The sequence below is a fragment of the Lynx rufus genome, unplaced genomic scaffold (genome assembly GCF_022079265.1).
Source record: "Lynx rufus isolate CCGP_SWC_20201006 ecotype Redwood Valley unplaced genomic scaffold, mLynRuf1.p SCAF_5, whole genome shotgun sequence".
Taxonomy (NCBI): Eukaryota; Metazoa; Chordata; class Mammalia; order Carnivora; family Felidae; genus Lynx; species Lynx rufus.
In genome coordinates this window covers 86,459,488-86,482,764 of record NW_025814867.1, presented here as the reverse complement: position 1 = coordinate 86,482,764, position 23,277 = coordinate 86,459,488, and the positions used below count along the sequence as shown (strand labels likewise).

Here is a 23,277-nt window from a genome sequence, read left to right as displayed (position 1 = left end):
ATAAAGAACTCTTCAAACTTCAACAATGAGAAAATAAACAACCTAATGCAAAAATGGACAAAACATCTCCACAGACAGCTAAAGAAGATACACAGTTGGCAAATAAGCATTTAATAAGATGTTCAACATCGTGTTTATTAGGGAACTGCAAAATTAAAACAACACAAAGATATATACCTATTAGAATGGCCTTAAATTTTTTTTTTTAATGATGATACCAAATGCTGATGAGAATGTGGAGCAGTAACTTTCTTTTGTTGCTGGTGGGAATTGAAAATGATACAACCACTTTAGAAGACATGATTTCATCTGTAGAGTTAAAAAGATCAGTGGTTGCCAGGTGTTTGCAGAGATGGGATGGGGAAGAAGAATGGGTGGAGTATAAGAGATTTTTTAGGACAGTGAAATTTTTCTGTAGGATACTATAATGTCAGAAACAGGACCATGTGCATTTGTCAAAATCCATACAACTATACACAGAGTGGACCCCAGTGTAAGTCATAGACTTTCATTTAGTGAAAATATATCAGTAGTGGTTCTTCACTTGTAACAAGTGTATTAATGTAATTAATTAATTACTTTGTTGAGTGATTGATGTAATTAATTGATTGTATTAATGTAAGGAACCATCTCCATTATCAACATCCCTCACCAGAGGGTACATTCCACAATCCATGAACCTACATTAGCACCTCGTTATCACCCAGAGTCCATAACATTAGGGTGCACACTTGGTGTGCAATTTTATGGGCTTGGACAGATGTATAATGAAATAGTAACATATGTCCATCACCATACATAGTATTTTCACTGCCCTAAAAATCGTCTATATTCTGCCTGTTTCAATAGCTTTATAGATACAGCTGGTTTAAAAAAAAAGTTTTCAGACTTCAACCTATATTACAAAGCTGTAATCATCAAGACAGTATGGTACTGGAACAAAAACAGACACTCAGATCAATGGAATAGAATAGAGAACCCAGAAATGGACCCACAAATGTGTGGCCAACTAATCTTTGACAAAGGAAAGAATATCCAATGGAATAAAGACAGTCTCTTCAGCAAGTGGTGCTGGGAAAACTGGACAGCGACATGCTGAAGAATGAACCTGGACCACTTTCTTACACCAGACACAAAAATAAACTCAAAATGGATGAAAGACTTAAATGTAAGACAGGAAGCCATCAAAATCCTCTAGGAGAAAGCAGACAGAAGCCTCTTTGACCTTGGCCTCAGCAACTTCTTACTCAACATGTCTCGGAGGCAAGGGGAACAAAAGCGAAAATGAACTATTGCAACCTCATCAAAATAAGCTTCTGCACAGTGAAGGAAACAATCAGCAAAACTGAAACACAGCCTACCAAATGGGAGAAGATATTTGCAAATGACATATCAGATAAAGGGTTAGTATCCAAAATCTATCAAACTCAACACGCAAACAACAAATAATCCAGTGAAGAAATGGGCAAAAGACACGAACAGACACTTCTCCAAAGAAGACATCCAGATGGCCAACTGACACATGAAAAGATGCTCAACATCACTCATCATCAGGGAAATACAAATCAAAACCACAATGAGATTATCACCTCACCCCTGTCAGAATGGCTAACATTAACAACTCAGGCAAAAACAGATGTTGGCAAGGATGTAGAGAAAGAGGATCTCTTTTGCACTGTTCGTGGGAATGCAATTGGTGCAGCCACTCTGGAACAGTATGGAGGTTCCTCAGAAAATTCAAAATAGAACTACCCTATGACCCAGCAATTGCACTACTAGGTATTTATCCAGGGATACAGGTAGACTGTTTCAAAGGGGCACATGCACCCCCATGTTTATAGCAGCACTATCAACAATAGCCAAAGTATGGAAAGAGCCCAAATGTCCATCAATGGATGAATGGATAAAGAAGATGTGGGGTGTGTGTGTGTGTGTGTGTGTGTACGTACACAATGTGTGTGTGTGTGTGTGTGTGTGTACACAATGGAGTATTACTCAGCAATCAAAAAGAATAAAATCTTGCCATTTGCAACTGTGTGGATGGAACTAGAGGGTATTATGCTAAGAGAAATTAGAGAAAGACAATATCATATGACTTCATTCATATGAGGACTTTAAGATACAAAACAGGTGAACATAAGGGAAGTAAAAATAATATAAAAACAGGGAGGGGGACAAAATATAAGAGACTCTTAAATATGGAGAACAAACAGGATTACTGGAGGGGTTTGGGAGAGGGGATGGGCTAAACGGGTAAGGGGTATTAAGGAATCTACTCCTGAAATCATTGTTGCACTATATGCTAACTAACTTGGATGTAATTTTTAAAAAATAAGTAAAAATAGGGGGCGCCTGGGTGGCGCAGTCGGTTAAGCGTCCGACTTCAGCCAGGTCACGATCTCGCGGTCCGTGAGTTCGAGCCCCGCGTCGGGCTCTGGGCTGATGGCTCAGAGCCTGGAGCCTGCTTCCGATTCTGTGTCTCCCTCTCTCTCTGCCCCTCCCCCATTCATGCTCTGTCTCTCTCTGTCCCAAAAATAAATAAACGTTGAAAAAAAAATTTTTTTTTTAAAAATAAGTAAAAATAATAAATAAATAAATAAATAAATAATAAACTGAAACAAAGTTTCAAGAAATCCTGTTTTGAAATCTGATGTGACTTGAGAAAAAAAAGCTCGAGAAAGGTAAATGGATGCTATATGTTGATATTGGAATTGTGCTCATTTTTCTTTCTACCCTTATGTATTATAGTTCTTTTATCAATATGTATTACATTTAGTATAACCCCTCTCCAAAAAGATGAAGCTAATTTTTGAAAAAGAAATTAGGAGGGACACTGGAGTGGCTCAGTCACTTAAGCATCCAACTTCGGCTCAGGTCGTGAGTTCAAGCCCCACATCGGGCTCTGTGCCAGCCCAGAGTCTGGAGCCTGCTTTGGATTCTGTGTCTCATTCTCTCTCTTCCCCTCCCCCACTTGTGCTCTGTCTCTCAAAAATAAATAAACTTTTTTTAAAAATGTGAAAAAGAAATGAGAATACAACATCTAAAAATAAAGGGAAGGGGCGCCTGCGTGGCTCAATTGGTTTAGCGTCTCATATGAGATCAAGCACCTTGTCAGACTCTGCACAGGGTGTGGAGCCTGCATGGGATTCTCTCTCTTTCTCTCTCTGCTGCTCCCCGTGTGTGCTCTGTCAAAATAAATAAATAGACATTTAAAAATAATAAAAGCTAAGGGAGAATATATGAAATAAATAGGCAGAAATAATACTAAACCTTAATTTAGTGTTTCCGGTGATTGTCTTCCCCCCAACCCCGCCCCAAGAGACCACACAGGGGAGGGTCAGAGAGAGAGAGAGAGAAAACAGAATTCCTAGCAGGGTCCCAGCTGTCAACACAGAGCCAGCCCTACATGGGGCTCAAATTCACGAACCCTGAAATTATGACCTGAGCCAAAATCAAGAGTCAGACGCTCAACTGCCTGAGCCACCCAGGCACCCCAATAAATAAATCTTTAAAAAAAAATTAAGCAAAAGATCCATAAACTTTTATAAAGTGGTGTCTCACTTTGTTGCGCTACCTTAAGTATGTCAAAAATGTTCTTCTGTTTTTAGGCCTTGTACCTGATAGCAACTAATGGAACCCCAGAACTTCAGAATCCAGAGAAACTTTCCCCAATATTTCGGGATTTCTTAAACCGTTGTTTGGAAATGGATGTGGAGAAAAGGGGTTCGGCCAAAGAATTGTTACAGGTGAATTTGGAAATAATACTATTTTTGGATAAAGTTGACTTTTTTGAGTAAGCAACAGAAAGTTTACATAGGGTTAATAATTACCACTTTGCTCTTCATTTATCACCAGCAACATTGTAGCTGCTGCAGTTTAGGATTGTATCTGCTAGGAATAAAATAGCTATAACACTAAAATTAGGTATATGAGTTTTTGCATGCTGTCAGTTGTCAGACAAGTCCATTGCTGGTGTGGGTATCTGGGTCATTTAGGTGAGCTTTTATAATATTAAATAGACTAAAAAGACTGATTTCAACTATAAAAGTGATATATTGATTATATTGACTTTATACACATACTGAAATATGTGTTTGTTAAATAAATTTTAATCCATAAAATAGTCTTTGGGGTTTAATTGAAAGGAAATTTTTAGCTTCTAAACTAGTGACATTCATGCATCTTTCCCCCTCTTTCTGGCAGCATCCCTTCCTGAAACTGGCCAAACCATTGTCCAGCTTGACGCCACTGATCATGGCAGCTAAAGAAGCAATGAAGAGTAACCGTTAGCATCATTGCCGTGGCCTCGTATTCTTTCTTCCATTTTCTAAAAGAAATCTTTTAATATATGAAAATTATTACTCTTTGGGGCTTAAAGAAATGGTCTGTATAACATGGAGGAAAAAGCAAACTACTGCTTCCTGAAGACAACCAAGAGAAAATTACAAAACGGAATGAAAACTTTCCATTGAATCCCTTCTTTATAGGGTCCAAAAGGAATTATGGACTGAATCACTAGCCATCTTTCAGCAGACAGCCCATCAGGGCCATTTATCATGCTTGAGATTTGCATTTAATTTTGCTGATTTCACTGTAATGGATCCCATTCATTGTCCCTTTTGGGGGGGGAGGGTATTTTCAATACTTGAATGGCAGATTCGAGTTTTTCAAGAGTATTTGTTTCATCTGCTAGTCTTTTCTCTCCATAGCCTTTTTTTCCCTTGACATGCTCTTTTTGAGTTGCTTTGAGAAATTTTTCTCAAGCCTAAATTTGAGGCAAATGTAATAAAATTATGTAGTTCCTTATATTGGCAAAGGAGCTCAAAATCGTTTAGCTTTGTATAGAAGTTAGGGCCAGCTATTATTACACGTAGTATTTCAGTTCATAATTTGAACTGAAGGAAGGGAAGAAAAATATGTGATTTTTACCTTTTTTAATAATGTGAAAGTCAATTTTAGAAATTTCATGGTAGTGAGTTTGGCATTTGTTACATGTATAATAGAGAGACTAATAATCTATATTTATAACTAAATCATTGAGACAGAAAAAGAATCCCATTGACTATACAACCTTACAATTTAATTTCCTTTCTAAGTGTATCCTCTTCAGATTGGGCTTTAGGAACCAAAGTTATTTGCTCTTTCTTGTTCCAACTTGGGCTTTGTGACTGGTTGGTATTGCTACTTTGCCCTTCCCCCTTTTTTCCCTTCATTTTGGAAATAAGTTTCTGTATATGTTGTAATTTTAGTTAGTTTGTTTTTTAATTAACCCTCGCACCCTACTCCACCCCTCTCCCTTTGGTAAATAATATAATAACCATTGAATTTTCAGAATTTAAAAGTTAATTTTTTTCCCATTTAAAGAAGAAAAATACTCGGAGCTAGCAGAAACAAAGCGAGAGACTAGAACTCTAAAATAATTAGGTAAGATTATATTCATGTAAGAGAAATGACGGTTACATAGAGATGCGGCTTCTGACCAGTAAACTGTGGAGATTTGTTATAAACATTGTTCCCAACCCAGTACCAACATTTTACTAGCAATGAGAACTTAACATGACAAAGTTCTTGATAAATTCATTGATTATTTGAGATGTTGAGTTACTCTAGATTTTTTTCAAAAAAAATGTGTAAAAAAAAAACTAGAGAAAGGAAGAAAAATGAAATATCCTTGTTGATAGCAATACTTTTTTTATTTTAAAAATTTTAAGAAGGTCTGTGACCTGTAGCATTAATTATGAGAGTGCCCTCTCTTCTCCCCTCCCCATTCTCTCCTTATTTTTTATTTTCTTATGGAAGCAGTGTCATCCCTCAAGCCACATTAAAGAAAACAATCTGGTTTGGTTCAGGCATTTTGTTCCCACCACCACTCTTAATTAACTTCACACCTACTTGCCGTCAGTAGTACAAATCATGAATAAAAATAATTTTGAGTACATTAAGGGAACTAATAGAATTTTATGTCCTGTCATTTTCATCACATCTGTGTTAAGATATGAGGATAGAATGGCTGTTTTTTATTGATAACGCAAGGTTTTCACAAAATGTGTAAAATAATTAGTGGAACTTTTACGTAGAGCACTTAATGATTTCTGTTTTCAGTTTGATTTTTTTTTAATTAAAAAGTTTTTTTTAATGTTTATTTTTGAGAGAGAGAGAGACAGACAGAGTGAGTAGGGGAGGGGCAGACAGAGAGAGGGAGACACAGAATCTGAAGCAGGCTCCAGGGTCTGAGCTGTCAGCACAGGGCCTGACTTGGGGCTTGAACTCAAAAATGTGAGATCATGACCTGAGCCGAAGTCGGGCACTTAGACCGACTGAGCCACTCGGGCGCCCCCCAGTTTGATTCCTGATTTCATTTTTCTTTGGATTATATTGACCACCTACAGCTATTACTAAATTACCTTACATATACAAGCTGGTTTATTTCTGATGAAAATCTACAGTGCCTCTTGAGTTTCAGATTCGAACATTCTGTGTAAATAGTTGTTTGGATGGATTACGATAAAGAAGATGCTACCAATGAAATAGAAAACCAACTAGATGTTAAGACTGTGATCCTCATGACCACTCTAGAAGGCCCTTCCATACATATGTCATAAAGACCATATTCCTTCAATTTAGTGCCAATGCCCCATTTTTATGCCTGTGACTCAACAAAGGTCTTTTCAATTTATAGAAGCAGTCTGGGATTTGTATTTACAACTTCTTTGAGGGTTACCTGCATGTCCATTGCTGGCAACGGACTTTGTCATTAAAACCTGACTCCTAGGTTAAGGGAGCTACACTGTGGTTTATTCTTTACTTACTTGGATAAACTAACTTGTAATAGAAATATACTTTGGTTAATTCTGAAATGTGTCATTTTTAAACAACGTAATCCTAAAAGCAATATGGAATTGTGATTTATTAGTTAATTTTAAATTAAAATGTTCAGATCTTGTTGAAAGAAAAATTATATCTGAATCAGTTCATGTTTTTTTAATAACTACCTTTTGTAGTCACCCTTTTTGTCCTCACTTTAGAATGAAGATTCCCATTTAAATCTAAAAGTTACCTTAGTTGTCCTCTTGTGTTATTAAAACAATTATTACTATAGTACTTATTTATTATATTTCAGATTTTCTGGTGGTCTTAAAGTTTCCTTCTCCTCTTGTTCCTTTTGCTGCTTTAAAGGGACAGTTAAAACCGGGAAACCATGAAAATATTGAATTTTTTAAACAGAGTGGTTGTGATAGCGTAAGAAACCAAAGCTAACACAACTGTCTTCGTGTGTTGAGTGCCTGGCACATAGAATAAATTCTCTTCCCTTCCACACATAAACATTAAGCTGCTTAATAATATGTATCTAGTTACCACCAGTCCTAAATGAAACTGTGCCTTTCATAAGCAATTTAAAACTACCTATATGAGTATTTCTTTATAGGGCTCACATAAATACATGTCTGTTTCCATATACTGTATTCTAGCCAGAACAATTTTAGATCTGATTGGGCTGTAGGTATAGTTAGAAAAAAATGAGAATTTGCATCAGTTTTCTTAATTTAAAAACTTTAAATATAATGAGATCCATATCCAGTGAAATGTCAAAAAATCATTATAGAATTATAGCTAAAATCCAGATTCATATTCCTTTTGGGTTTTTTATAGTAGAATTTCATAGTTAAGTGAAGATTGTCTTCGGTGTTTCCATTGCTTCCACAATAGATAAGCTAAACAATTAAAATTCGTTTTCCCGCAGTGTATGTATATGTGTGTGTGTGTGTGTGTGTGTGTGTAAGAAAGGAAAACACACACACACACACACACACACTTTTTTTTTTTTTTTTTTTTTTAATCAACACATTTACTGACCACTTTGGCAAAGACACTGTGGTATATATTGTGGGAATTACAAAGGAGAATCAAGCACTGGACTGGCCTGGAGAGAGTTGAAGTCCTTTTACTCACCATTCTGGAATGTTGCCAAATGAAAGGGAGAAAGAAATGTATAATTCTGTCAAATTTTCGTTCTGTATTAAGAAAAGCAAAGGATTATATTTGGAATTGGATGTCTTTGATAGGAATGTGTTGCCTTTCCCCCCACCCCTTATTTTGATAGATAGAAATGGAATTAAGTGAAAGTAGCTTGTCTTTTCTGTTTTGTCTTCAAATTTTATATTGACTTTTATTTTTAATTTAATCCCGTTCAATTATTTAATTGTTACATTGACATTAACTGCTGTATTTGATGACTTTGTTCAATAATTTTGTTCTTTCAGGGCTAGAAATAAACATTTTTTTATGTTCATTTTCCCCTTTCCTAAACTTCAGTTCTTTCTTTAGATTAGAATAGTTTAAAAGAATAATAGATTTTCAAAAAGCATTCTAATATTTTTAAGGATAAGTGTTTTTTAAACATGGCACCATTCAGAATGTATTACAGAGCTCCCAATTAGAAAAGTTTCCGGAAATGTATGGATAGTAAGCATGAACCTTCTCTCTTTTAAGTCAGGTTTAGGATACGTTTCTTTTTAAGTTTGTTTATATTGAGAGAGAGCAGAAGAAGGACAGGGAGAGAACAAGCAGGCTCTGCTCTGTGAGCACAGAGCCCAACATGGGGCTCGAACTCATAAACCGTGAGATCATGACCTGAGCTAAAACCAAGAGTTGGATGCTCAACTGACTGAGCCACCCAGGAGCCACTAGAATACATTTCTTGTAAGTGTTCAGGCTCTCAAACCCAGGGAAACATTTCTTACCCATCTTATTCTATAACTTGGCCTGAAATTCAAATGCTTACCTCACTGAAGTAATAATATTACCAGCATTTCTGTGTTAAATACACCAAGAGATCTTTTTTTATATATAAGTTTATTTATTTTGAGAGAGCACATGTGCTCACGTGGGCAGGGAGGAAGGAGCAGAGAGAGAGGGAGAAAGAGAATCCCAAGGAGGCTCTGTGCTGTCAGTGCAGAACCCAACTGGAGGCATGATCTCACGAAGTGCAAGATCATGACCTGCGCCAAAATTAAGAGTCAGATGCTTAACCAACTGAGCCACTCAGGTGCCCCATTTTTTAGCATAGGGTGGGATATAGGTAATGACTGCTTAAAATATATTTGTTATGGGGCGCCTGGGTGGCGCAGTCGGTTAAGCGTCCGACTTCAGCCAGGTCACGATCTCGCGGTCCGGGAGTTCGAGCCCCGCGTCAGGCTCTGGGCTGATGGCTCAGAGCCTGGAGCCTGTTTCCCTCTGTGTCTCCCTCTCTCTCTCTGCCCCTCCCCCGTTCATGCTCTGTCTCTCTCTGTCCCAAAAATAAATAAACGTTGAAAAAAAAATTAAAAAAAAAATATATATATATATATTTGTTATGGGGCATCTGGGTGGCTCAGCTGGTTAAACATCTGGCCCTTGATCTCAGCTCAGGTCTTGATCTCAGGGTCATGAGTTCAAGCCTCACATTGGGCTCTGCACTGGGTGTAAAGCCTACTTAAAAAAAAATTTTATATATATATATATATATATATATACACACATACATACACACACATACATATACATACACACATATACATATATGTATATATATACAAATATATATTACACTATAAAGCTGTTTAGTGCTATTCTAACATTTGTATATCTTTTAGCAAGTGTTTAAAACATTTGCCTAAGAAAGGTTCAGAAATGCCTGGATGACTTAAAAAGCACTATTCTTAGGAGGGGCATGTGGGTAACTCAGTCGGTTTAGCGTCACAATCTCACGGTTTGTGAGTTCGAGCCCCGTATTGGACTCTGGGCTCGGAGCCTGGAGCCTGCTTTAGATTTTGTGTCTCCCTCTCTCTTTCTCTCTGCTCCAATCCCGCTCGTGTTCTGTCTCTCTCTCTAAAAAGTAAACATTAAAAAAAATTTTTTTTAATGAAAAAAAAGCACTATTTCTAAAAGCTTCATGCTTTACTACTACCTTGATACTTTTGATATTTGGCTTTTTTAATTAGAGAGTTATTTTTTTATGCTAAATTAATAAGTTTCATCTTTCAAAAGGAGAACATGAAGGGAAATGTCTTTTTAGGCCTAATTATTCTAGGTTTTTAACAAAGCAATGTACATAGATTAAAAATCCAAATAAGGGAGTTGTAATAAATAGTACCAGTCCCCAGCTTTAAACTCCCCATGGCCAAGTCCAGCTCCATGAGAATTCCACTTTTAACTCTGAGCTGTTTGTAGCAGGCATTAAGCTTCACGTTTTTAAATTATATACTTCTGCAAGTATTTCTTGACATTTCTATATTTTACTTTAGCAACTTATTAACGCAGTTGAGAATTTGGGTACTGTCATACCAACTTACTGTCCCATTTCACTGCATCTAGTCTCCCATTTAAGAGAGGTAGCAATTTTCTCTTAAGTTTATTTATTTCTGAGAGAGAGAGAAAGCATGAGCAGGGAAGGGACAAAGAAAGAAGGGAGAGACAAAATCCCAAGCAGGCTCCCCACTGTCAGCACAGAGCCCGACTCAGGGCTCTCTCAAACCTTGAAATAATGACCTGAGTTGAAATCAAGAGTCATGCTTGACCAACTGAACCACTCAGGCACCCCAAGAGGTAGCAATTTTTGTTTATTGGAGTGGCAGTCAGTTTTTACCTTATGACTATGTGGGAATGTTGTTCACTTAAGTAATTTATTATCGTCACATACCATTTATTGTACAACTCTTTGCTTTTCCTGTTGTTCATTTTCTTGTCTTACTGTGTCCTTTGAAAGTTTCCTGTGTTTCTATTAACTAAGTTATCCCAAACTCGCCACAAAATTGCAAAAGCCCTCTGAAGACTATTTTCTGTGCAGTTAGGCATCTCAGGTAATGACAGTTCCTTTTTCTTTCCTGGAACTTGAACTTGCATGTCAAAAAGTTTCACATTTAATTGATATACAGAATTTTAGGTTAGAAATCCTCTTCCTTGAGAATTTTGAAGTCACTACTTCATTGTCTTATAACCTGACATTTCTGATGTTTATATGTAATCATTTTTCTGCTTTTTGTTCTAAAATTTTACCATTAAGTGCCTTGGTGAGGGTGTATATATTTTCATTGGCTTTGTGCATATGCCAAGCCATCTTGATAACAGACTCCTTTCCTTCAGTTCTGGGAAATTCTTGTATTATTTATTTAAAAATTGCTACTTTTCCCCCTGTGGTTTCTAGAATTCCTGCATTATTTATCTTTTTTTTACCTTTTGCTTCTTTTTTTTCATAAGTTATTACTTTTTTAATGTTTTATTTATTTTTGAGAGTATGAGTGGGGGACGGGCAGAGAAAGGGGGACAGAGAGGATCCGAAGCAGGTTCTACAATGACAGCAGTGAACCCAATGTGGGGCTCAAACTCACAGACCTTGAGATGGTTACCTGAGCTGAAGTTGGCCGCCTCCCAACTGACTGAGCCACCCAGGCGCCCCTAACTTTTTTTAATGTTTATTTTTGAGAGAGAATGAGACACAATGCAAGTGGGGGAGGGGCAGAGAGAGAGGGAGACACAGAGTCCAAAACACCTCCAGGCTCTGAGCTGTCAACACAAAGCCTAACTCAGGGCTCAAACTCACGAACCCGTAAGATCATGACCTGAGCCAAAGTCAGATGCTTAACCGACTGAGCCACCCAAGCACCCCAACTATCAGATTTTTAATTTCCAAAAGCTCATTCTTTCTGATCTTTGTTTTCATAGCCTTCTGCTCTTGTTTCATAAATTTAATATCTTTCCTAAAGTAGTGTGAGTTTTTAGTTCAGGCTATCATAAAATATGATAGCCTGAATGATTTAAACAACAGAAATTTATTTCTCACAGTTCTGGAGGCTCAGAAGTGTGAGACTGAGATGTTGGACAAGGTAGGTTTCATTCTGAGGCCTTGGCTTCTAGGCTGCCACCGTCTTGCTGTGTTTTCACAGGACCCCTTCTTTGTATATGCACGTGGGGAGGGAGAAATCTTTCTGGAGTCTCTTTTTAGAAGAACACTAATCTCCTCATGAGGCCCCATTCTCATGACCTTATCTGACTATAATTCCCTCCCAAGGTCTCCATCTCCAAAATACCAATACAGTGGGTGTTAGGACTTCCAACATTTGAATTGGGGTATTACAAACATTCATGCTGTACTATCTCTGGATTGTGTGTTTTTGCTGGGTTCTTTTTTGCTTTTAATTCTTTCACATAGACTTTTTACAGATGTCTGGTACATATTTGCAGATTAATACTATTTGTGTAGCAACCCTAGGATTGTGCTGTCTGGCACTGCACTAAATACTCATTTACACATTAACTTTTCTCAGTTCTCAGCTGGGCTCTCCTTGATGTTCGATCATTCATTTTAGTCCTAGATCCTTTTTTTTTTTTTTCTTTTTCTCCAACCTAGCTCATGATTCTCAACCCCTTTATCCCACCACCTCAACACTTTCTTCCACCTTACTGCTGGAATGTTCTTGGTTTCTATCTTTGACTTACTTTTGGTCTCAGTGCAGGATGTTCTTCCATCTCCGCAGCTAACCTCACTAAGGACCTGTTTCCATATTTCACCACCTGCCAGGTCCTCAGTCCCTCTGACTTATCTTGGCTCTCCTCTACCTGCAACCTGTAACCCTCAAGCATACTTGCGTATCCTCCTTTTAAAACAAATTTCTTTTGATTTCTCTCAGCTAAACTTCTAGAAAGGGGAAACTAAACTTACTGTTTTTCTCTTCATTCTCATATTACAAATGCTCTCCACATGTCGTTGAAACTAAATATCACCAGTAACCACTGAATGTCCAGGCAATTCTCACAATATCAAAAAAAAAAAAAAAAAAAAAAAGACCTCTTCAACTGGTAGCTAGTGTGCCTGCTGGGATTTTTTGAGAATTCCTAAAATTCTACTTTTTTCAGACTTCCTCGTTGTAGGATAGAGGACTTTTATTCCTAGCTTTTAAATGCCATGACCAGACATTTATTTTGGGCTAAGGTCTAGAATATAATGTAGCTATGGATTTGGTAAACTTCTAGTCAGTAGGAGTCTATTTTTGCCAGTGAATATATAATATGCAAGAAGCTCTTGAAATTGTCTTTAAAATCTACCATTTATAATAGACCAAATGTATGAAGTATCTAGAAATAAGTAATACCAAAAAATTTTTATAAAGACAAAACAAAGATTTTATTGATAGATTTTAAATTTGGGTTGGGAACTGCTTTATGGATAGGATAGTTTCAAATGTGCACATTGAAAAGAAAAAAAGTGTGAAACAATTTGATTCAGTTTAACCCAGATTGATGAAACATTGGTTCAAAGTCAGAAATGCATATTCCCCTGAATTTTGGTATAAGGTGACACTTCTTAGAAGCCATCACGTGGCTTGTGTACTAATCTAGCCCTTTTGTATAGTAGTTTTGGTTTGTGTATGCTTCCAGCCTAAGGAATGTACCCACCCATTTTGTGTTCCTGCTCTTGGGGGAAACTGGTTTCTGCAGAGCTACATTTTGTTGACTGCTAACCATCCTTCCAGTCAAGAAACTTGATTAAATTCTGGAAGCCTCTTTTCACTAAGGCCCTGAGATGACCTTTGGCTAAATAAGGAGAGTTGAAGGAATGATTAATGAAAAACAATTGCAGATATTTTCCTCCGGTGTGGGAGTGTATGAAATTATTTAATGAAGAAGATATTTGTTTAGATTATGAGCTTCTCTTTGTTGCAAATATCCCCTGAAGGATTTAGATCCTTTTGGTGTAAATTTCACTAATCCATTAATCTAAATTCTAGTTGAACCTTCGTTAATCTCTCAGAGGATGGATGAAAAGAATTGTGGAGTATGAAAGGTCATCAAGATAAGGAGGATCTTGACAGTACTGGGTGTAAGTCAGAGGATGAACACAGGACAATATTTTTGAAAAATATGACAGGGGATTGACCAATTTTGCTTGCTTCTTAAATTTGCTTAGGTAGGATCTTGGCTTGGTGTCAACAGTTTTTAAAATGGGAATACTTTGAGAGGTTGTAAATTTCGGTCTCTCCTAATTCAGACTGCCATGCTATTCAGGTACTGCCATGCTATTGCTGAGAGGGAGAGTAAAAGAGGAGTCAAGTCGGGATGAAAGGATGTATATCACTCCTCCCTGCCCTCCTTTCAGGATGATTTAGTGCAAGCTTTTAATATTTCTAGTTCAAAAGATCTGTGGTAATATAACTCCTAAATGTGCTAAGGGCCTGTTGCAATACTTTAGTCAGCATTGGATTAGGGTGGATTACTGGATAGCGAAGGATAGAACAAAAGGCAGATTTTAAAAACTGACCCTGTTCAGGATTGCAGAGTACCATGGACTTCCATAATGAAGATCTTCTATGATTAAGTAGACTCAACTTTTGGAGAGAGATGAACTAGAAAGGGATAAAGAAAAGCATGGCTTGCATATTGTTGCAAATTGACCTAAGCCAATTTGTTTGTGTACTACTCTTAGGTTCTTTGGATAAAGCTAGCCACCCAAAAAATTTGAAGTGGTAAGGGGTAACTAACCTCACCACCAGTCTGGTGGCCAAATTGTAAGCAAGTCTCAAACCAAGCTGTGCCATGCACCTAGAAGCTAATTAAGCAAACATTTATTAGCAAAAGCATTCATTTAGCCTGTTCTACAGTTCATTGTAATCCTTGCTGTCTGTCCTGTTAAGTGCTCTGTCCACACCTTGCATGAAAGGTTTCACTTCAGGCAGAGAAGGAAACATTCCAGAGAGCAGGACTCTGTTACCCTTAAAGATGCCATCATGGAACCAGACATCCTCCTAAACAGTGTTCATTTAGAGGTAGAGCTTTGAGGGCCACCCTTTATTTTTTATGTTTATTCATTTTTGAGAGAGACAGACACAGAGTGCAAGTGAGGGAGGGACAGAGAGAGAGAGAGAGACCCAATTTGAAGCAGGCTCCAGGCTCTGAGCTGTCAGCACAGAGCCTGATGTGAACCCACGAATGGGGAGATCATGACCTGAGCTGAAGGACACTTAACTAACTGAGCCACCCAGGCGCCCTGAGGGCCACCCTTTAAAGACTCAGGTTGCAGTCCTCATTAGATTCTTTTTCTTTTTTAATTTTTTTTTATTTTTGATAGAGACAGAGCACAAGTGGGGGAGGGGCAGACAGAGAAGGAGACACACAATCCGAAGCAGGCTCCAGGCTCCGAGCTGTCAGCACAGAGCCAGACGCGGGGCTCAAACTCAAAAGTTGTGAGATCATGACCTAAGCCGAAGTTGGACGCTCAACCGACTAAGCCACTCAGGTGCCCCAGTCCTCATTAGATTCTTAAACCCTGTTCATGCAAGGCTACAGTTCCTCTTAAATTACTTTAGCCAATCCAAATAGCTTGATCACCCTTAATTTCACTGATAAGAGCCCATTGCTAACTACCAAGCAATGAATTTCACAGAGAAACACCCATCTCTCATCTCCATTTGACTTGTTGGAAGAGCTTTAGGCGATGATTGAGATATGGATACAGAAGTGCTTGTAGGGGGCACCTGGGTGACTCAGTCGGTTGTGTTGGGCCCTTGGTTTTGGCTCAGGTCATGATCTCACAGTTGGTGAGTTTGAGCCTGTGTGGGGCTCTGCACTGACAGTGTGGACCCTGCTTGGGATTCTCTCTCTCTCCCTCTCTCTCTGCCCCTCCCTTGCTCACTATCTCTCTCTCTCTCTCAAAATAAATAAACATTAAAAAAAAAAAGAATAGGTGGAACTAGAGGGTATTATGCTAAGTGAAATTAGAGAAAGACTAACCATATATCATATGACTTCACTCATGTGGAATTTAAGATACAAATGAACATAAGGGAAGAGAATCAAAAATAATATAAAAACAGGGAGGGGGACAAAACATAAGAGACTCTTAAATACAGAGAAACTGAGGGTTGCTGGAAGGGTTGTGGGTGGGGGCATGGGCTAAATGGGTAAGGGGCATTAAGGAAGACACCTTGTTGGGATGAGCACTGGGTGTTATACACAGGGGATGAATCACTGGAATCTACTCCTGAAATCATTATTGCACTATATGCTAACTAACGTGAATGTAAATTTAAAAAAACAAAAACAACAACAACAACAACAACAAAAAAATGTGTTTGTAGTAGCTGTCCATAGAGTATGGCCTTTCTGACTAGGAACTGACCCCATCTTGTGTGTGAATGTCCTATTAGAACAACACACACTGTCCTTGCTAAAACATTTTAAATTACAGATGTTGTGATACAGATAAAGTTCTTGACATATACAGTTTAATATTTGTGAATTTAAGTGCTAATTAGCAGTCATCTATGGTTGCTCATCATTTCACTAAAGTAAAATGACTAGAAGGCACAGGAAAGAGGGGCATTTGGCTGGTCAAATGATTTTAGCCGGTCACTCTTTATCCACATTTTCTAACTGGCATGGAAGCACTAACTTATATGGCTAAAAGGGGCCACTTAAATTTTCAGTTCTACTTTAGTGCTTTTTTTATTTTTTGAGGGACATTATGCTATTTAGTTTGGGAATTTATGATGATATCAGGATGTCAGAGATTTACTGCACTATGAAATGTTGCCTATGGCAGATTGTGCCTCCAGTCTTAGTCCCAGAAGTCCAGTCAGGTGTCATTTCCACTGAATGCAATTCCGGTACAGTGTGACTGAATCTACATAATCATATCTCAGGATCCTTAGATGTTGATAGATAGTTATTGGAGGCATGGAATGCAACCCAATTAAAAGTTCCACAAGGCAATGAGAGCTTTCCCAAAGACAGAATATTCTAATGACTGGATTCTTTAGAGATTTTTAGTTCTGCCATAGTTATGTCCTAGTTATCTTTCAAGTTCATACTTGGGATGCCCAATATAGGACCTATCCACTTTTGCCTACATACCAATCTTAAATCTCATAGGATATAGGGAAGAGGAAAGAGCTTCTACACCTTCTCTTTCCTTTTGTTAATAACCAGCTAAATTCTACTTTCTGCAGGGCATGGGGAAAGGACTTGGCAAGAAACTATCTCCCCATGCTCACTCTTTTCCTGTTTAATGGAGTATTCTGATGCATTGTTAGTAGAATGGCCTAAATCTTCTTCCTACACCTGTAAAATGGGGTCAGTAATGCTGACTTCATGGATTGTTGTGAGGATTATTTGAAATAATTCACTTAAGGTGCTTAGCACAGTGCCTAGCACGTAAAAATCCCTCAATACATGTCATTATTTTTTTTAACGTTAAGATAACTTTAGGTTTGCAGAACAGATAGTACAGAGATCTTATTTACCATTCATTCAGCTTCCCCTAATACCATTTTACTAACCGTCGCACATTTGTCAAAACCAAACAATTTGGTACGATAATGTTAAACTACAAGCTTTATTTGGTTTCACCAGTTTTTCCATTAATGTCTTTTTTCTGTTTCAGGATCCAATCCAGAGTACCACGTTGCATTTAATATTATGTGTTCTTTCGTTTTTTGTTTTTGTTTTGTTTTGTTTTGTTTTTTTAGAGATAGAAAGCACGTGAGCAGGGGAGAGGGGCAGAGGGAGAGAGAGAGAATTTTAAGCAGACTCCACACCCAGCACAGAGCCCAACCTCACAACCACGAGATCACGACCTGAGCCAAAATCAAGAGTCAGATGCCTAACCAACTGTGCCAACCAGGTACCCCGATAGTATGTTTTTAAGTAAGAAAATTTTATTTTCTCAGCTCATCCTGATTCTCAGGTGTTCAGCATTGTAACACCATCAGGCCCCTGGGAGGCATTCAAGATATTCACCTTAGGGGTGCCTGGATGGCTGAGTTTGTTGTGTCTGACTTCAGGTCATGATCTTGGGGTTCATGAGTTTGAGCCCCACGTCGAGGTCTGTGCTGACAGCTCTGAGTCTGGAGCCTGCTTCAGATTCTGTATCTCCCTCTCTCTCTGCCCCTCCCCTGCTCGCACACTGTCTCTCTCTCTCTCAAAAATAAATAAACATTAAAAAAAGAAAAAAGATATTCACCTTAATTTTCTGGGACTTCCTTTGGGCCTTCATCCACATAGTGTAACTCTTCCACCCAAACAAGCTAGGTAGATGTGAGGAATTGTTTTATTCACTGTGATTCTCGAGGGCCTTTGAGGAGATGGTCTCAGATGCTGGAAGAGCTCAGGGCTGGGCAGGGGCAAAATTCCAGGATCTGGCCTGGGGGTTGGGGTGAGGAACTATTTGTTTATGGAGCTGCTACAACCAAGGGAGCAGCATGGGCAGGAGTGTCTCACAGAAGTGTCATATTAGGGCCGATTAGCTAATGCAAAACTGGGTCACTAGCCCCCAGTGGTTAAGAGGGGATGTCCAAGTACAAAGAAGAAAAACATAGTTCAAAAGAACTTTTGAGGGGTGCCTGGGTGGCTCAGTCAGTTAAGCATCTGACTCGATCTTGGCTCAGGTCATGATCCCAGGGTTCGTGAGATCAAGCCACATGTCAGGCTCTGAGCTGAAAGTGAGAAGCCTGTTTGGGATTCTATCTCTCCCTCCCTCTCTGCCCTTCACCCACTTACATGTGCTAATAAATAAATAAATAATAATAATAATAATAATAATAATAAATAAATAAAACTTAAAAAAAGAAAATATTTTTGAGATAAATGAAAGCAAAATCAGAATATATCAAAACTTACAGGACATGACTAATTCCATGTTTAAAAGGAAATATATAACTGTAATGACCATATGTGCATGTGTGTGTGTATACATGCACATACATATATATATACACACACATGTATACATATATATATATATATATATATATATATATACACACATGTATAAGTTTACTTATTTATTTTTAGTAATTTCTACCCACAACGTGGGGCTCGAACTCATGACTCCAAGACCGAGTCACATGCTTTTCTGACAGCTAGCCAGATGCCCCAATGGTTATATATATATTTTTTCCTCTCTAACACTTTTTTTTTTAATTTACATCCAAATTAGCATATAGTGCAACAATGATTTCAGGAGTAGATTCCTTAATGCCCCTTACCCATTTAGCCCATCCCCCCTCCCACACCCCTTCCAGTAACCCTCTATTTGTTCTCCATATTTATGAGTCTCTTATGTTTTGTCCCCCTCCCTGGTTTTTTTTTTTAAGTTTGTTTTATTTATTTATTTTGAGAGAGACAGGGAGCATGAGAGAGTAGAGGGGGGGAAGAGAGAGAGACTGAGAGAGAGAGAGGATCCCAAGCAGGCTCCACACTGTCAGTGCAGAGCCTGATGTGGGGCTTGATCTCACAGACCAGGAAATCATGACCTGAGCTGGAATCTAGACTTGGATGCTTAACCAGCTGAGCCACCCAGGCGCCCCTCCCCTTCCCTGTTTTTATATTATTTTTGTTTCCCTTCCCTTATGTTCATCTGTTTTATCTCTTAAAGTCCTCATATGAATGAAGTCATATGATCTTTGTCTTTCTCTGACTAATTTCACTTAGCATTAATACCCTCTAATTCCATCCATGTAGTTGCAAATGGCAAGATTTCATTCTTTTTGATTGCCGAATAATACTCCATTGTGTATATATATACCACATCTTCTTTATCCATTCATCCATCGATGGACATTTGGGCTCTTTCCATACTTTGGCTATTGTTGATAGTGCTGCTATAAACATGGGGGTGCATGTGTCCCTTCGAAAGAGCACACCTGTATCCCATAGATAAATGCCTAGTAATGCAATTACTGGGTGGTAGTGTAGTTCTTAGTTTTTTGAGGAGCCTCCATACTGTTTTCCAGGGTGGATGCACCAGCTTGAATTCCCACCCAATGGCTATATTTAAAAAAAAACTCAAATCAATAACCAAACCTTCCATCTTAAGAAACTAGAAAAGTCATCTAAATCCTAAGCAAGCAGAAGGAAAGAAATAATAAAGGTTAGAACATAAATAAATGAACTAGATAATAGAATAGAGAAAATCAACAAAACTAAAGGTTGGTTCCTTGAAAAGGTTGACAAAATTGACAAATCTCTGTGTAAAAGGACCAAGAAAAAAAAAGATTCAAATTAGTAAAATCAGAAATTAAAGAAGGGACATTACTATTATCCTTACAGAAATAAGAAGAATTATAAGGGAATACCATGAACAATTGTATGCCAACAAGCTAGATAACCTAGACAAAATGGTCAAATTCCTAGAAAGATGGGTTGGTCTAACAAAAAAATCATTCAAATTCATAGAATAAATATTAATAGAGCAAAGTAACAAAACCACATTGCAATAGATGCAGAGAAAGCCTTTGACAAAATTCAACATCCCTTCATGACGAAAACACTAAAGAAACTAGGAAAAGAAAAAGGAACTTCCTCAACCTGATAAAACCATTTATAAAACCCACAAATAATATCATACTTAATGGTGAAAAGTCAGGAACAAGACATAGATGTCCATTCTTGTCATTTCTATTCAACATTGTACTAGATGTTCTAGCCAGGGTTAGAAAACTATGTCCATTCTCAGATGACATGACCTTAGAAAATCCTAAGGAATTCGCAATACAAAAATTTTAGAATAAATGAGTTCAGCAAGGTTTCAGGATCCAAGAACAATATGCAAAAAGGAACAGTAATCAATAAAGTGCGGTAATGGCATAAAAACAGGCATAAGATTAGTGGGATAAAATTTAGAGGCTACAAATCAATCTTCACATTTGTGGTCAATTGATTTTTGAGAAGGGTGCCAAGACAATTCAATAAGGGAAAGAATAGTCTTTTCAACATATGGCACTGGAACAACTGAATGTCCATGTACAAAAGAATGAAGTTGGACCCCATCTGTACACTATACACAAATATTAATTCCAAGTGGATCACAGATGTATGTGTGAGAGATAAAACAAAAAACCTTTAAAAGAAATAATAGGAGGGGTGCCTGGGTGGCTCAGTCAGTTAAGCATCTGGCTTTTGATTTTGGCTCTGGTCATGATCTCATGGTTCATGAATTTGAGCCCCACGTTGGGCTCTGTGCTGACAGTGCAGAGTTTGCTTGGAATTCTCTCTCCCTCACTGCCCCTTCCTTACTCGCTCCCTCTCTCAAAATAAATAAATAAACTTTAATAAAGAAATAGAAGAAATAATAGGAATAAATCTTTATGATCGTTCAGTGGAGCAATGGTTTCTTAGATAAGACTACAAAAGCATGTGGGGCAATATAAAATAAAAGAATAAATTTATTCAAAATTGAAAACTCTTATGCTGCAAATGATACCATCAAGCTCACATAATAGGGAAAATATTTGCAAATTGCATATTTGATAAGGTATTTGTATCAAAAATATGCAATTCAATAAAGCTATTGTAAAGAAATAAGGCTGGCTCCAGACTTCTTATAGCAACATTCACCACTAAAAGATTATATTAAGTCCTTGAAATCCTTAGTGTAAGAAAATGTCACCCTAGGATTCTATACCCAGGGAAATTGTGGTAGGGTCCCTCCCTAAGGAAAGAAAAACAAAAACCAAAAAAACCTCAAGGTAACCTGGTTATATGCTCACGGGACAACATCCCTCACAATCTTATAACATGAGACCACTCAATCAGGCTACATGTTTGTATGTTACCATATATGGGAGATAAAAAAGTGGACAATATATAAAAAACTATACCATGTGACGTTCGGGGACTCAGTTCTTCAGGTAGGAACCCAACTGAGTGGTGTTGGCCTCCGGAGTAAAGTTGCTTCCTGGAAAGAAAAGCCTCGGTGTCAGGACTCTCTGTGTGAGAATCCTGCTACATTACTTGGGGGCTCGTTTGGGGGCTCGTCTGGGATTTGGAGCCCGTGCATTTCCATCTCCTCTGCCACTGGGGATACGAACCTCAGGGCACTCGGAGAGGCAGCTCACCTGATGGGCCAGCAGACCACTTGATTCGCAGGAGACTAGCCGGGAGTGAGGCTCAGGTGAGGACCCCATGTGTTCCAATGGAACTGGTGAGGCCCAGGAACCAGCTCAGACAGCGCCGCCCATCAGACTGGTAAGAATCCGGGTTTGTTTTGGCAAACCTGCCCCTAAGATGCAGAAGGGGAGCCTGATCACTTCCCAGAGTTGCTGGAAAGAAGCTGCAACTCTAAGGAACTGGGTGCTGGGCGGTGGGTTGGAGTCGCAGTGTGACTGTGTGTGGGGACTGGCCTAACATTCATTGCCTCGGTCAATGGACTATGGTAATTAGAGTCAACTGTCTCTGGTTATTCTACCTCAGAACGGGGACTTTAAGGAATATTCCCAAGCAGCTGCCAGAACTCCTTTTGTTTCAGGGAAATTACCTGCCTTCTTCTGACTGACTTGGGACTGCCTAATGCCACTAGTGGAAAACAAAACAAAACAAAAGAAACCTGGAATCTACTCCTCTCTCTGAGCTGACAAGATTTAAAACTCAGACTTCTCTTTCTCTGCCTTCTACTGACACCTCTCCTTTTCTGCCTTCCCTCCCCGCCCCCCTCCTTTTCTGCACCACCTGGGGGTGGCCTGCACCACTGGCTCCTCAATGCCTCAGGCACCATCAGCTCCTCCTCCCACCCTAGATGTCAAGGACCACGAACTTCTTCGGATTTCCCCACCAACGTCCCAGGTGAAAGTTAACCATGGGGAACAAATTGTTTGACGTAGACCCAAGTAAAACGTATTCAGTGTTTAAGCTACTTTAAGTTTGATGGTTTGAGACAATGTGTATTAACATTAAAAAAACTTTTATTCTACCTAGATTTGCTGAAGGTCAAATAAACTCAGGTTACCTCTGTGCCAATTTGTTAACAAAAAAAGGATGACTTAAACTAATGGTTTTTCTTTGTCTCATAGTTTTTTTTTGGGGGGGGGTAATTGTTAAGATCGCTTTCAAAGTCTCTGTTAACCTAAAATGTTAAAGTTTTTACTTGCATAATAAGTTGGGATTAAATTCATTGGATATCTAACAAGATTAGAGGCTAGAGCACTAATTATTAGATGTAGGTCTGTGCTTTTGACTTATTGCAAAAAACTAATGATATTTGGATCTGTTGAAAAACATGGTTTGTGCTTAATGGATTCATAAGTTTGCCATCTAAAATAATTCTGGGGGCGCCTGGGTGGCTCAGGCGGTTAAGCGGCCGACTTCGGCTCATGATTTCACTGTCCGTGAGTTCGAGCCCCGCATCGGGCTCTGTGCTGACAGCTCAGAACCTGGAGCCTGTTTCAGATTCTGTGTTTCCCTCTCTCTCTGACCCTCCCCCATTCATGCTCTGTCTCTCTCTGTCTCAAGAGTAAATAAACGTTAAAAAAA

The 23,277-nt window shown here is 38.5% G+C and overlaps 1 protein-coding gene across 1 annotated transcript in view; it reads left to right on the top strand.

The window, feature by feature from the left end:
- PAK2 (p21 (RAC1) activated kinase 2) overlaps window positions 1–5,947 on the top strand; it is a 49,977-nt gene extending 44,030 nt beyond the window's left edge. Inside the window, exons 13-14 of the mRNA XM_047098763.1 lie at window positions 3,609–3,746; window positions 4,204–5,947. Of these exons, the coding sequence (XP_046954719.1) occupies window positions 3,609–3,746; window positions 4,204–4,290 (225 nt within the window). The 3' untranslated portion in view covers window positions 4,291–5,947. The remainder of the gene's footprint in view (window positions 1–3,608; window positions 3,747–4,203) is intronic.
- The last annotated feature ends 17,330 nt before the right edge of the window (window positions 5,948–23,277 follow it).